At 41.3% G+C, this 16,077-nt stretch overlaps 1 protein-coding gene across 1 annotated transcript in view; it reads left to right on the plus strand.

The window, feature by feature from the left end:
* The window catches only part of gbe1b (glucan (1,4-alpha-), branching enzyme 1b), a 268,303-nt gene that overhangs the window by 115,252 nt on the left and 136,974 nt on the right, over nt 1-16,077 (plus strand). Inside the window, exons 8-10 of the mRNA XM_079574107.1 lie at nt 4,197-4,312; nt 6,512-6,639; nt 12,584-12,682. Coding sequence (XP_079430233.1) covers nt 4,197-4,312; nt 6,512-6,639; nt 12,584-12,682 — 343 coding nt within the window. The remainder of the gene's footprint in view (nt 1-4,196; nt 4,313-6,511; nt 6,640-12,583; nt 12,683-16,077) is intronic.

Raw genomic sequence — 16,077 nt, forward strand, 5'->3', positions numbered from 1 at the left:
CTATTTTCCAATAATCGTAATTAAAAAGTAGTAATTAATTTCTACCAGTTTGTCCAACACAAATTAATACGAATCACAAATGGGAAGATTTTCAGCAGCTTCCAACGAGGAGGGGGGGAGGGGGGGGCGTTTCATCCCCCGGCCAGCCTTTACGCAATCGTTCTAAGTGGATACAGATCGCAATTAGAGAAATGGTAATGGCTGCAATTATTTTAGGCAAATAAGTCTACAAACCACACATTTTGGACTCCAAACAATTCCTGAAATGTGTGATTTTGGCAGTTTATACTTCAGTCTTCTTCCGAACTTCAGTTCTCCTGTTTAATTTATGCACTGGTGGTTGTCTTGACTTTAATACACTGCCTGATCCAAAAACAAAAAAAGTCACACGCTCCAATATTATGTTGGACCACCTTTGGCTTTAATTACAGCACACTTTCGCTGTGGCCTTGTTTTAATCAGCTTCTGCAATGTCAAAAGACCCAGTGTTGGATTCATTTTTCACTAAGTTCTTGTATTGATGGCATTGTGGCGCTGTAGTTAGTGCTCGTGCTTCACAAGTAGAAGGTCCTTGGTTTGATGCCCGGCCGGACGGGGGCTTTCTGTGTGGAGTTTGCATGTTCTCCGTAGGTTTCCTCTGTGTACTCTGGTTTCCCCTACCACTAAAAACATCTACAATAGGCTGGAATGAATGCTTGAATGAGTAATGACTACAGTGTAGTGCTTTGAGAAACTTGGTAACACAGACTTGTAATGATCAATACATTGATGATGGGAGAGCCTGGCCACGCCGCAAAGCCTTCTCCAGCACTTCCCAAAGATTCTCAATGGGGTTAAGATCTGGACTCTGTGGCCGTCCCCCCTCATGCTCCCTGAGCCACACTTTCACAATGTGAGTCTGGTGAATCCTGGCATTGTCATATCCATGTGCCGTGAGGAATTCCATTGATCAGGGGCCTCCAACAGGCGGCCCGTGGGCCAAATCCGGCCCGCAAGATGATTCAATCCCGCCTCTACAAGTGTAAGCCGATGTTACAGTCCTGTAGGCTCATTATTATTCATTTATTGAAAAAAAGTTTCCTCAATAGTATTTTCCCAATCAAAACGCATTTTACTGGAGCATTTGTTTATGGACCCTGGCAATACACTCCCGATATATTTTGGCCCTCAGTGAAATTTACCTGGAGACCCCTGCCATAGATGGAATAACCTGGTCATTCAGGATGTTCAGCTGATCTCATTGTTTGGAACTCAACTGCAGGATCATAATAGTTACATCCAGGTGGCGACTTCTTCTTCTTCTTTTTTTTTGGGGGGGGGGGTTTGGATTGATTGGTAGACCAGTGGTTCTCAAACATTTTTCAACAACAACCATCTCATTCAAATATTTGATATCCCCAGTCTCCCCAGGTTTCAATCAAGACTAAATCAGGACAGATCTCAGTCTCAAATAGGCCAAGACTATATTACATAAATGTATATTTATTTGAATATGGGGGAGGCACATTTAAGCTTTATTGCTTCAGCCTACTCCATTTTGAGCATCCACCATTGTATATGACTTTTGAAAGAAAAAAATGAATGTAAATTGCTAAAATTAAAACTGAACTGAAACAGAAAAAAAAATATTCCTAAACAAATAAAATTCCAGATGACTCTTAGTAACACCTCATGAAATCCAAGTAGACTACCACAGATTGAGACGCATTGTCTAAGAGAATAAAGAGGAGATTGAACTGCATGTCAGCCCTAAATGACTAATGGACTGCTCTAATCTAGGGCATCACAGAAAGTCGTGAGGCCTTAAAGGTCATTAAATCTAAATTTCATTTTTATCACATAATGTGGTCAAAGACATTCAGTTGTACATTTTGCTGCAAGGTTTCTGTTAGTGTTCCACACATATTTGCTCAAAAGTTTCCTTCAGTGTCCAATTTCACGACTCCTATATGTTTAGAAATGATAAATGTATAGAATCTTTCCATGTGGCCTTGAAAATATTTTGTTTAGGCATTCAATATGATTAAATCTGACTTTCTGCTTCAAACCCTGGTTATGGTCTACCCACTTGAGGCCGCGTTGTTTATGACTAAGGCTTTTGTGCCCACTTGTTTGTGCATCAGAAACAGTTGCTAAAAGAAGAAAGCCCGTCTTAAGCTTTGAGATTTATCAGCTCCTGAGGGAAGAGAAGCCAATTCCCGTGCATAGTGTTTGTTTACCCAAGTGTAGCTCGGAGTCCTATCGGGCCAAAGACGCAGGGCCAACTGTACCAAGTGCTCGTGGGCTCATGGGAAAATGGAAAGTATGTCAGTGTTTAATCTCACTTGGGCCAAGGAATCACTTATTAAAGCAGCAGTAGCAGTAGTAGTAGTGGTGGGGGTGGTGGTGGTGGTGGTGGGGGTTGTCAAATTGATGTTCTCAGATGTATTTCAGAAAATAAAAGATGTCAGAGAGCTACTTTTTCTTTGAACATACTTGATTAAATATGGGACCTGTCTCTCAAAATGTCCTGAGAAATATTTGTGCCACCATTCATTACTGTTGTATTGATCGAGGTTAGAAAGTGCGTCGTAACAGTAATTTCTTCTTCTTGAGTGATAGAGGATCTGTTAGAGCAGCCATTCCCAAAGTCCGGGACATCGCGGACCCCTTATTGATCAGAAAATCTTTTGGGGGACCCCCAATTGATAGTTTACTCCATTCAAAGGATTTTTTTAATAATTGGACAGCTAAAATGAGATGAAAAGTAACATCTAGTAATAATGACAGTAGGCTAAATACTGGTTTAAACTGGTGCTTTTGTCCAGATAAATGTATTTTTCCTGTCAAAATGAACTTTTTTCATTGTACTTGTTTTGTAGACAAGCTTTCGGGGCCCCCCTGTAGTGCCTCTGAGGCCCCCCAGGGGGCCCCGGACCCCACTTTGGGAACCACTGTGTTAGAGGGTATGGGACAATAAGCTTTATTTGCGCTACAATATCACGATACTTAGGGGACGATACGATACGTATTGCGATACAGTAAGTATTATGAAACTTTTGAAAAGGAAAACGGTAGGGCTGCCAACTTTGGTCGTTTAGTCGACTAGTTGATCGATAGTGTGATGGTCGACCAAGATTTTTGCTGGTCGACTAAATGCACGCACTTTTGCAACGATTCAGATGCACTCAATTGACATAACACCAGAAGCCTGTGCCATCTTTACCTTGGGCTAGTATTTCATTATAAAAACAGACGTGTGAAGAGGTCTGAGCTCATTCTACACATTGGGACATGGCTGGAACCTGTAGGGGAAGGAAAATACTTAGTATTAGCATTTTTTAACTCTGTATAGTCCCTTAAAGGCGTGGGTGAGAGGTTAATCCGAGAGCTTGTATTATACTGTATGTTGCTCGGGTTCTATTCCTATTTCTTGATTGGCGTTTACTCATTTGTTATTCTCTGTATGCAAGAAATAGATGGTGAAAAGGGTTGGCATAGAAATTCAGCCTGCGCCTTTTCTGTGTTCTTCTACAAAATAATTGTTTTGACTTTTTTTATTTTACTTCTATTGGCCAAACTAAACTACAGCTACAACAGTCCGTGGTTTATGCAGTTCAATCATGTTTTTTAGCGGCTGTCGCAGCAAAACTCCACACTTTGGCAGAGAAGCAAGAAACTCTACGCGCTGACAATATTCTTGTGCAACTTTTGTGGATTCAAACAAAGCTGCTGCAAATTTTCATAATGTTTTTTTTTGTGCAAATCTGCTACTCTTACACTTTTCTAGTTTATCCAAAAGACGAGTCCTCACACCTCACTCATTATTCCGTGTGCAGATGTTTTTTTTCTCACTCCATCATAGATTACATTATATCTCCACCATCTCAAGTCACCGCTGGCCGATTTCCCCCATTTTTCTCTCGCTAATGGGAGGCTTCCGAATATTCATTTCCCCTCTTGCTGACATTTCCAAATTTCAATTTTCACCTAATATCTTATCGAAGCACAACTAGTGACCCTTGTACGGGCGCAGCTAATGAAAAAGCCATCTCCTGTCACTCCGCCTGCTACATAATGGGGCCCGCGGCTTGAGTGAACGTCCCGCCGTGTTGAAAATGAATCTCCCAAGGCCTAAAGCGCATGATGAGATGTGTGAAGAATGCGCAGCTCGTCGTCGGTCTGACCTTGGCCTCTTTGTCTGCGTCTCTGTGCAGTTGGGAAGTGCAGCGTTTCCTGCTGTCCAACCTGCGCTGGTGGATGGAGGAGTACGGCTTCGACGGCTTCAGGTTTGACGGCGTCACCTCGATGCTCTACCACCATCACGGGATCGGTAAGGACTCCTGCTGATTAACACCACACCAACTTTCTTTGCAAAGCAAGGCTGTGCTGTAAATTCATTGTAAATAGTAAGAAACAACATGCAGTACTCATCAAAAGTTTGGAAATTATATTTATGCCCCAGCTTTGCTTTATTTTCAAGTTCAAGTTTCAAGTCTAATGGTTTTGTATAGCCCAATATCACAACAGAAGTCGCCTCAAAGGGCTGCAACAAACATCAAGGCAATAAAACACAGCAATAAATATGACAATTAAAAGTTCAGGTGAATCCAGGCAAATATAATGTCCAAAGGTAGCGATGAGCGGCGTGGGCGTCCCCCGTCCTTAGACTCTCCAGTGCGGCAAGGAAAAACTCAAAAACCCGGCAGGAGAAAAGAGAAACCTTGGGGAGAACCACAGAAGGAGAGATCCACTCCCATAGACGGACAGGCTATAGAGACCCAGGCCGAAGGATCCCTCAGCAGACGGGCCAAGATCACAGAGCGTCCAGTCCTCAGATTCCAGAATGCCAGTTCCTCCGTTCACCCAGGTTCCTCCATTCGATCTATCAACACTATTTACACTGTGTGATTCTCACTGAAGGCATTAAAGGGGCTAGATGCAAGTTTGCCATTTTATACTTATAGTAAATCACTTATAACGCCAGACTAACCATATAAATGTCTGTGTTTCGGAAGTGAAGAGACAACCAGGGCAGAATGGTGGCACAGCAGTTACCTCTTGTGCCTCATAGCAAGAAGGTCCATGTTCGATCCCCGGCCGGACGGGGCCTTTCTGCATGTTCTCTCTGTATCTGTGTAGGTTCCCCAGGAAATGAGATTCATAATCTCAGTGGGACTTTCCTGATTTAATAAAGGTCAAATAATTGTTTTTATTTTATTTAATGGATTATGTACCACCATTAGATCAACTTTGGTCCTCAGTGATCAAATTCTAGTTGAAGTTGCTCTAAAAATGCTAAATTTTCAGTCAGTCAGTTTAAACTGTCCCCAAAACCCGCTTTAAAACATATATAATGGAATATACTGGCCACAATTGGGTAGGCAAGTTTATTTCCTCATTAAAAGACTTTGGGGCCAAACCTTCCATGTGCTAAACCATCACGTGACCCAATCTCCAAATGAAAAGCTAACAAATTTATGGCTGAGGGTGGACTGGAAGAGGTTCAGCACATTTGAAACCTGTCGAAATGTGAGCTACACTGGAAAACACAAGCCGGCAGATACAGCGCAATAACTAAAAAAGACAGGAAACTGAGGGGCGGGACATATAAGCATAACTGTGCCAAATAGACCTAAAGCTTTTGGGTACCTGAGCACTGATATTTTATATTTTAGAGATGATGGAGTGCCCTCAGCAGGAGGAAGGTCAAACAAGCAGTAACTTTCTACAAATGAAAAGCTAGCACATTTATGGCGAAGTAAAAAGCGCAGTTAAAAGGAATAGTTCACCGTTTTTCTATACTGAGATATGTTCTTCCCCGAGCTTAGACGAGTTGATGTGTACCTGTCTGGTCTTTGTGCGTGCCCTCAGTCACACAAAACAACCAAAGATGTTGTTAGCATTTGGCCTCTCCCAGTGTATTCCTATGGCTCCAAACGGGGATGAAGTTGGAAGTGACCAAGCTCCTCCACAGGCACAAAGACCAGAAAGGTACGGATCAATCGTCTATAGAATAAATTGTCTAAGCTCAGGTAAGAACATATCTCAGTATGGAAAAACTGTGAACTATTCCTTTTAACTGCGCTTTTCACTTCGCCATAAATGTGTTAGCTTTTCATTTGTAGAAAGTTACTGCTTGTTTGACCTTCCTCCTGCTGAGTTCGCTCCATCATCTCTACCCAAAAGCTTTAGGTTTATTTGGCTGCTTATATGTCCCGCCCCTCAGTTTCCCGTCTTTTTTAGTTATTGCGCTGTATCTGTCGGCTTGTGTTTTCCAGTGTAGCTCACATTTCAACCGGTTTCAAATGTGCTGAACCTCTTCCAATCCACCCTCAGCGCTACAATGAAAAATAAACTGAAACGCTCACAGATGCTATCCTTCAGGTTAGCGGCCATAAACCGGCGCGGTGCCCTGCTCTTCGGAGTCCTCGGGAAAGTGCGAATAATATCAGAAATACATCAAGTGAAAGAGGCTTTAGAGAGGATGAGCGGGGGATTGGAGCTGAAATTGTGGCTGTTTACTCCTCAGGCTCGGGCTTCTCCGGAGACTACAGCGAGTACTTTGGCCTTCAGGTGGACGAGGACTCTTTGGTTTACCTAATGCTGGCGAACCACATCCTGCACGATCTTTACCCGCACTGCATCACCGTGGCAGAGGTAAGGCACCACTGGCAAGTTGGCTCCGCGCTGGCTCACAAATGCTGTCAAATGGCACTGCTGGCGTTCTCTTCTTTTTTTTTCTTCTTGCACCGTGATGTGGAATTGGCGATAGAAATTTGTCGGCTGAATAGTGTTGGAGGGTTTGCAGAAGAGTTTGCCGAGCTCTATTCTTAAACTCAGGAGATAAAATGAATATCTTTTCAACCCACAGCCGAAGTATTTTTACTCAAACATCCTTTTAACACCTAAGTAATTTTCTACTTACATACAGGGCTGTTTATATCCCCCAAACTGCACTTCACATATGGCACTAACATTTTGAGGAATATTGTCACTGTATCAACCTTTTTACATACGTTTAAAGCATTACAAAATAAATGAACTGTGCCAAAATTAAGACCTTTTATTGTCATTAAAAATAATACATTTTGATTTTAACAGGCTTTAAAATCTAAATTTCTTTGAAGATCATAATACTGCTCAACCTTTTAAAAATAATTATTTAATAAAAATGCTGAAATCATGGTCCAAAGCAGTGGTCCTCAAGTAGTATATGGCCCAAATAGAGATAGTCATAGGGCTGTGCAATTAATCAAAATTCGATTATGATTTATCTTTTTATTTTTTTTGCAGAGCAGACTTGCATTATTTCATGCTGCTGGATTATTTTCCCTTCACACTTCTCGTGCCATGGCTCATGCTTTTGCCTGACATAAAGACAAACTGCGCTGTGTGATGATGTCATCAGGCCGCGCCGCTCAGATTACTGGTGCAGGTGTGAGGGCTGGCCAGCAGGGGGCAGGTGTGAAACAGAGACCTCTCCTGAATCGAGGCACACTCGAAATCATTTGTACTTTTATGAAATAAAATAAAAATAACCTCTTTTTTAAAGGCAGCGGATAATTGTTTAGATAATCACGATTATTTTAGTCATAATTGTAATCACAAATATTATTTTTTCAATAATCGAGCAGCCCTAGTTAGTCATATAAAGATATTGTGTTTACCGCACAGGTTTTTATTGACCTAGCAGTAGATATGCATTTGATACTAAAATTATAGATCAAAACAACCCAATAACATTCATTTTAACAGACTCTTGTAGTGTTTCCAAGTGGTTTCTAATGGGAAGTATCGAAAAAAAAAGGCCTCTGGATTAGGCTCGCGACCCACTGAAAATGGAAACCAGCCAGTTGAGAATCACTGATCCAAAGCACATTTCACTCTCAGATTTGCAATCATCTTTGCTCAGAAGTTATGCGTTGTTTCCAATTAAGCTTTTGTCCTTTAAACATCTGTTTAATATAATGTTGGCAAATCTTTACAAATAATAAATGCACTGGGTTTGTTTCATTGTTGCAATAAAAACCCTGTATTTGTGCTGTAAAATGGCTTAAAGGGGCTAGATAACACCTTTTGATGACACCTTTTTGAGTGACAGTGCAGGATTTTAGAGGCAGTTGTGGTGAATAGGTCTGGGCTCATTTTACACATTAGGACATTGTTGGCACATTTAGGGGGAGGAAATTAGATAATTTTACAATTTTTAAACTCTGTATAGTCCCTTTTAAGAAACCATTAAAAAGGACTTTCTGCTGCATTACCTGAATAATAAGCCCTGGTTACAGACATGGTCGATGTAGATACATATGGATAGTATCCGAAATAGGATTTTCACATGTTAAATCAATCGAACCAATCTTTCTCAAAACTTGTAGCTTCGTCACAGGCTGTGGGTCTGACTCTGTCCAAGACACAGTGGACGGTTAATCATCGTCGGCATAAAGTCAAGAAAATCTAATTGGACATGCAGTACCCGTCAAATATTTTTTTCTTTCCTCTTAAGACCATTTACATTGTAGATTCTCACTGAAGGCATTAATTTGTGAACACATATGGAATTATGTTTTAAAGCAGTACTAAGAAACTCATGCCCCGAGAGGCCATAAGCACCACTGCAGGTGTTGTAGCATGTTACGTTTTTTTACTCATTAATTGTCCGTGAGAGTAAATACTACGCTGACAGAAAAGACAAAATGAGAGAGGGATATTGTGTATCCAATTACACAATGGAGATTTTTTTTTTTCACTCAAACTTGGCTGTAAATACTGTTTAAGTAGTGCTAGCCCGCAGTTATGTTTGTCCATTAGCCTGTTAGCTTCTTCTTGATGTTTCCATTAGTGTGTATTGGGTCTCCGGGACCCTCCAATCATCCCATCAACACTTGTATTACCCCCAGAGGGACTAGGTAAAGGGTTATTAAGGGTTATTAAGGTAACCAAGTTACTTAGTGCTGCTTTAAACAAAAAAAGTTGAAATAAATTCTCACAGCCGCCTTTGTGGGCTTCCCGATGTCGCCACCAGAAATGGTTTTCACTTCACAGACTGTTAAACCATTTCAGGTACGACCTTATGAAGCTCATTGAAATGCCAAGAATAAAGGGCAGCAATATTGAATAATTTAAAATATAAAACAGATTTTGAGTTATTTGACTCTTTTTCCTACATAATCCCACGTGTTCACTCATAGTTTAATGTCTTCAATGAGAATCACACAATGTTAACGGTGCAGAAAATAAAGACAAGCCCATACATTGAATTGTTGATGGGTATAGATACAGATGGCATCTCTGTAATCGCCCATATATGGTGATGTTTGAAAACAGTTAAGGGGGAAAACAATTTGGAGAAAAATCTAAACTTTCTCTAATTATTCAAAAACTACTTTAACAAACGCTGAAATATGAATAACGTTTTCAACTAAATAAAGATACAAAGACGTGGGGAGTGTTAGGATCTGGTTCTTTTGTATCACGCGAGAACAGTTTTTGGATATAGCCAAAGCAGACACTGGAGATAGAAGTCGTCTCAAAGATAAGGCTTTTATTGCCATTGTTCCTAGTTACAAAGTTGTATAACCAGCTGGTGACTTCAGAGAAAGAGAAGAAGTGAAGTCCAGAACTCCGTTGACAGTCTCCTTTTATCCTAGTCTTGCACTCCTCTACGCAGAGAGGGTGAGGCCTATCAGTGAGTCAGTTGTTTGTGTCTATGTGTTTGTATATTATCTGTTACTTTGCGTTATGTTCAGAATGATTATGGTGTGGACCATTTGTCTATCAGCTCATCTCAGTGACATGGTCTTCTTGTTGTGTAGCGTGTAAGCAAAGCCTGAGTCAGAGGTTTGTTCAGATTTCGTTAGAATCCTTACAGGAGGAGCAAAGTGGTTCAACAGCCCATAAATTCATAAATAATGGGGAATGCTAACTTGATGATTCATGATAGCATCGGGCTAATGTTGACGGTTAGCTAGTGCTAGCTACAACTGCCGGTTTTTCACCTCTACTGAACAATCTGCTGTGAGAAAATATCCACATGGGCCCGATTTACACTTGACTTTATTTATGTCTGGCAAATAAGGTCATATTCCACCAGAAAGTGGCTAAAAAGAGTGGAAAATTGTGTTTCCCAAAAGATTCTATTTTCCCCCTCGGTGAAGCCACGCCCCCTTCTATGACGAGATGCCGTCTGTATCTATTGTATCGGTCTGGTTGTTTTGCCTCTCTGTTGTTAATTAAACAATGATAAATATAATTTTCAAAAACTAGCATGGCCCTTGTTCCCCATCGCCTAAACCCCAGTGCTTTGTTCCCTTATTTATTCCTTAATGCCAGTCACATATTGGCAGGTTGTAATTGAAAATCACACGACTGGGGCTGCACAAGTAATTGCAGTTTTAATAGGCGCGGTTAGCAAATCACAAAGGCTGCAATTATTTAGCTTCTAACAAAAACAATGTGGGGTATATTTTGAACCATTTTCCGTGAGTTGCCGGTACAGCCCGTATGGTGTGATTAGATAAGGCGCTAAACGGTAAACACTTTCTGTTGACTGATGAAATGGACAAGGGGAGACGCAGAATGTTAATAGCAGACAGAGGTCACCCGCTCCCGCTCGTGAGACAGGATTACTTACCCATTCATAGGTTATTAGGTTCATTAGGAAGTCATGACCGAGGAAATGAGCTGTCACTCTGTTTGGCCTGTCTTTAGGACGGTGTCTCCGGGTGCATCGGTAAACTCTCCTGTAGGGAGGTCTAAACGACAGGGCTGGAGCATGTTTAACGACAGGACCCACTGGAGGAAGGGCTGCTTTGATTTCTGTAGAGGACCATACAAATAAATTGCAAGTGCAGTCGTTACCATTCTGATTTTATAGCTCCTGTCCCTGACCAAGTCTTAAAATGTTTGTGCCACAGTTAAGACCTTACATGTCATTAGAAAAGCAGTCGGATTCCAACAGGTAAATGTCTATCTTTTTGATGATCAGAAATACAAGAGCGATGGCCCAAGCATGATCACACAGCGGCGGACTGGGACTGAAAAACGGCCCTGGACTCTGACACGCCTGACCCAAACTAGCATGCATGCACATTTCCACAAAGACAGATCCCACCCTCCTTAAAGGGGCTGGATGCAAGTTGACCATTTTATACTCACTACTGCCACCTCAGGTCATACGTGTAACTGCACCTTCTATATTAAGCTTGTGCATGACGGCAATTCGGACCCGAAGTAACAACTTTTTGAGTGACAGTGCAGGATTTTAGAGGCAGTTGTGGTGAACAGATCTGGACTCATTCTAGCTGGAACATATAGGGGGAGAATAATCATTTTAACATTTTTAAACTCCGTATAGTCCCGTTAACTATTTTCTCCAGTTTGGCTTTACCCAAATCTTCTCCACTGGCCTATATAGTAGACATTTTTTTAACAAAAGATGAAAAAGCTAACTAGAGTTATCCATGAAATAAATCCCAAATTCGTATAAAGAAAATAGTGTGCAGCTGATAGTCGAGTGGCAGAACATTGCTCCATCCTCAGCGTTTTGATTTCGAGTCCCAGTTTGGATTATTTACTGAGTTCTGTATACCTGCCCATGCAAATCATTTGAAATGAAATATGCAGATTTTTTGAATTTGTGGCATTAAAAGTATAGTATTTGTGCATAAATGGCATTAAAAAGCATTTGACTCGCTTCTCATGTAGAGGCAAATACAAATAATAATCAGTAATCCCACATTTTACACAACAATGGATTTAACAGAAGAAAACTGAGCTGGAGATACAAAAAGAATATTACTTTGATAGCAAACGTCAAGTGGCACAAAACAGGGCAGCCAGGACTGTCCTTCAGTGTTCCTACAGGACCAATGTGGCACTAATGCATTCACGCCTGACTTGGCTTACAGTTAACAACAAAAATAAACAAAGACTAATTTCAATAATGTGGAATTCAATATTTAAAAAACAGCCACAGTTCTTTTCTGAGCAGCTTGTGTCTGTAGAAAGCAGCCACCCATACGCCACTAGACGGGCACTGGGTGGTGATTTAAAACTTCCTCATCCCAAAACAAATTCTCTGAAGTCCACAGTGCTTTACAGAGCAAGATGTACCTGGAATCAGCTCTCAGTCAGCACACGCAGAGAACAAAATAAATACACATTTAGAAACATGTCTTCACGAGAACTACTGCTGATGACCATGTGACTTTTCTAGCAATGCTATTTATTTACTGAACTATGTTTCACTGTATTTCAGTCGGCACTTTAAAGCATGTTTTGTAAATTTGATTATTTGTAAAGTATGTAGACTAGCTGCCATTAAACGGGCAGCTAATGGGGATCCTAATAAAACAATAACTACACTTGACTCACTCACACACTCTAACAATACTGTGATGCAATAACTAAAGATGATAATAATGCAGGTTTAACTTTGAGTTTCGAAACCTGTGTCAAGATTCTACAAAGAGGAGCCATGACTGTAGTTTTAATCTAGCACTGGTTTGGTCCTCTCCCTGTGGCTCTGCGGGTGCCTGTGCTGCAGTCACATCGTTTCCTATAAAAAGCTGTCTAACGTTGCCTCTCCTGTGCGCCGTAGGACGTGTCAGGGATGCCCGCTTTGTGCCGAGGAGTGGAGGAGGGAGGACTGGGCTTTGATTACCGCCTGGCCATGGCTATCCCCGACAAGTGGATCCAGGTAAGATGATTTACTCCGAGGGAATTCAGCTCTGTTTAGGCTTTTTTTTATTTCCTTTTTTTTATCGCCGCCCGCGCTACACACCGGGGCCTTCAAATGCTCCCGACGTCAGCGCGAACTGCTCCGGAGAAGGGAAAAGGCAGCGAGAGTGGTGCTGCGTGTTGCTTTCAACTCGCATGAAAGGGAGAGCGCGGCCGGGGGACGCTAAACTAAACTGTGGCGCTGGATACTGGAGAACAGCTGAGCCCCGACGCTAAGCTTTGGAGCCTTTTAGCAAAAGAAAAAAAAAACAAGCTCAAGTGTAAAAGTTGTTTAGCGCGAGACTGACACAGAGATCTGACGCTGTGTTTTCGAAGGATGGGTTGAGAGAGCGGTGTGATGTGTGGAATCATAACGGCATTTTTATTTTTATTTCCACACACAAGTTTATAAAGGGTCAGGAGTGTATGTGAATGTAGTACGACTTTTAGGTGCAAGAAGTGTTATTTTTATAGTGAGATGAACGACAGTGCAGTTGTCGAAGAATCCAGGGACTCCGCAAATAAATACTATAAGTCAATAGCCCCCCTCCTGGAACTGCTACCTTAACGTGGTGGAGGGGTTTGAGCACCTGAATGATCCTGGAGGCTCTGTTTTCGGGGGCTTCGTGCTCCTGGTAGGGTCTCCCATGGCAAACGGGTCCTAGGTGACGGGCCAGACAAAGAGCGGTTCAGAAGCCCCTAATGAGAGACCAACAGGCCCGGTTAGAACCAAGAGACCGTCCTTCTGTGGACCCACCACCTGCAGGAGGAGCCATAAGGGGCACCGGAATTAGCCAAAAGGCTATTTTTAATCCGTAGTCCCTGGACAGATGTAAATAGTTTCCCTAAGACAATAAAACATTCAAAGTCAGTGCAATAAAATACAAAGTAGGACACAGTCACTACACTATGCAGATTAAATACAAACACAAAACAGTACAAACAATAAAAGAGTCATATGATAGATATACAGACAGGGGTTAATGACTGCATGACTGTTGTGTAATGAACCAGTTCTTCAGATGTTTTTATACAGTATGTATGTGGACTGATGTCTCTGATGTTTGCTGGGATGGAGTTCCAGTCTTTGGCTGCAGTCACAGAAAAGGCGTTCTGGCTAACAGCACTTTTCCTACATGGGACTATGCAGTCTCCTCCTGTATGTGTGTCATCATCACTTACCGCTAAACTGAAGGCCGCAGACTCTCCACACCTGTATTGTTACATCCTCCAAAAACACATGACATCTTTGTAAAGGTTTCTCCGAGTCCTGCAGACGACCAGGCTGCGGCGAGTGAAGATCCAGTGTGAGAGACAAATGCGTAAGATCCAATCTTGGTCATAATATGGCACAAAAGTTTCCAAAAAAGTTGTTTTCTATCTTGTTTTGTTGTGAGCTTTTATTATAAAGCAGCTTTGAAAAAGTAGGCAGCATTGCCTATTTTAGTAGACTATAAATACTGCCAAAGGATGAACATTTGGCTATTTATTTCAAAACCAACTTTTTTTAATATTGTACTTTCACCGTGATGCACCGAACAGTGAGCTGAACAGTTACACCTCTAATAATAACTAGGAGAAATTATGTAATTATACTAGGGCCCGATCTTGTGTTTCTGAACTCAGACTATGGCGTAACCTTTTCCACCTGCAATGTGAGATCTTCCAGCTCCAGAACTGGTGCATTGAGTGGGCCGGACAAACAGCCATGGCCAATAGCGATGTTATGTAGCATAACAAGTGTACATTAACCTTAACCTTTTCGATCAAACCAGACTCTTTCCGAGGTGGTGGAGGAGGAGTGGGAGCGGAAGATCGGGCCCCTATACTATTATGATTACCGATACTGTATATATTTTTTTAAGTAATACATATTAATGAGGCTACAGAACTCCAATACCAGCAGAGAGTGGGCCAATAGACCACTATAAAGACAGTAGAGGGCGCTTTTTCCACTTGCTCCCCTTTGCTGCCCAGCTGTTTCAGCAAAGGAAAAAAAAAACATGTGGCTGTAGTGAAGCTATGGCGAGTGTTTTACACTGCGATAAAAAAATAAATAATGGCACTTACCTTAATTTGATTTTCAGTTGTGGAACAACATTTTTTTGGCCTCCTTTGGTTTTTGTAAATCAAACATTTGTGGGAAAACACTGTGTAATTAATTATAAAGCATTTGTATCAATTTTAAGATAAGATAAGATAGCCTTTATTGATCTCACAATGGAGAAATTTACTAACTTACTTACTTACTTACTACTACAGGCTAATTTTCTGGCATTTCTGTGACTGTGACTCTGAAAAAGGACCCGCAATATGCCTGTTAAAGGGGCTAGATGCAAGTTAGCCATTTTATACTCCCTACTGCCTCCTCAGGTCATATGTTTAACTGAACCTTCTATATTAAGCTCGTGCATGACTGCACTTCGGACCCGAAGTAACAGCTTTTTGAGTGACAGTGCAGGATTTTAGAGGCCGTTGTGGTGAACAGGCCTGGGCTCATTCTACACATGAGGACATTGCTGGAACATGTGGGGGGAGGAAAATACTTATTTTTTTAGCATTTTTAAACTCTGTATAGTTTCTTTAAGTCCTCTTTCATTATTTGTAATGAAAACATCAGGTATGGCGTCTTTTAAAGGGACTATAGAGAGTTTAAAAATGCTAAAATTATTTATTTTTATTTTATATTCAGCCATGTCCTAATGTGTAGAATGAGCCCAGACCTGTTCACCACAACTGCCTCTAAAATCCTGCACTGTCACTCAAAAAGTTGTTAATTCGGGTCCAAAGTGCCGTCATGCACGAGCTTAATATAGAAGATGCAGTTACGCATAAGACCTGAGGTGGCAGTTGTGAGCATAAAATGACAAACTTGCATCTAGCCCCTTTAAGCAAAAGATTGAGAGGAAAAGGAAAGCATTTTTTAGATTCGTAGGACGTCGGGAGCAGATTTTTGGAAGCTGCCGCTCAGAATAGCCAACCAGGAAGAATCAAAGATCACTCAAAAAAGAGCGAATGGCCTGAAACTCAACTCCAGGGTTGTTTTTGAAGAGAAAATAACACGGTAAAAAGCTTTTAAAAGTTGATTTTGCAGATCACTTTTAACACAACATTAATTTCGAATGTGCTGTTGGATGATTAAAGAATAGAATTGAATTGAAAGAATGAAAAAAATCCATCTTTAACAACCTCCTTTTCACCAAACCGCGTCAGAATGCGCTCCCTTCATTCTAATTCCTATGCCGGTCAGAGATTTCCTTGTCTCTGCATGAATTTGGCGGATTTCTTTGCTTGTTATGGAAAGTGGCCTCACGTTCGCTCATGTGTGAAGAATTCCGCGCTACTTTCACCTTGAACGCTTTTTATCAAACGGAG

The sequence above is a fragment of the Gobius niger genome, assembly GCF_951799975.1.
Source record: "Gobius niger genome assembly, chromosome: 1".
NCBI classification, from domain to species: domain Eukaryota; kingdom Metazoa; phylum Chordata; class Actinopteri; order Gobiiformes; family Gobiidae; genus Gobius; species Gobius niger.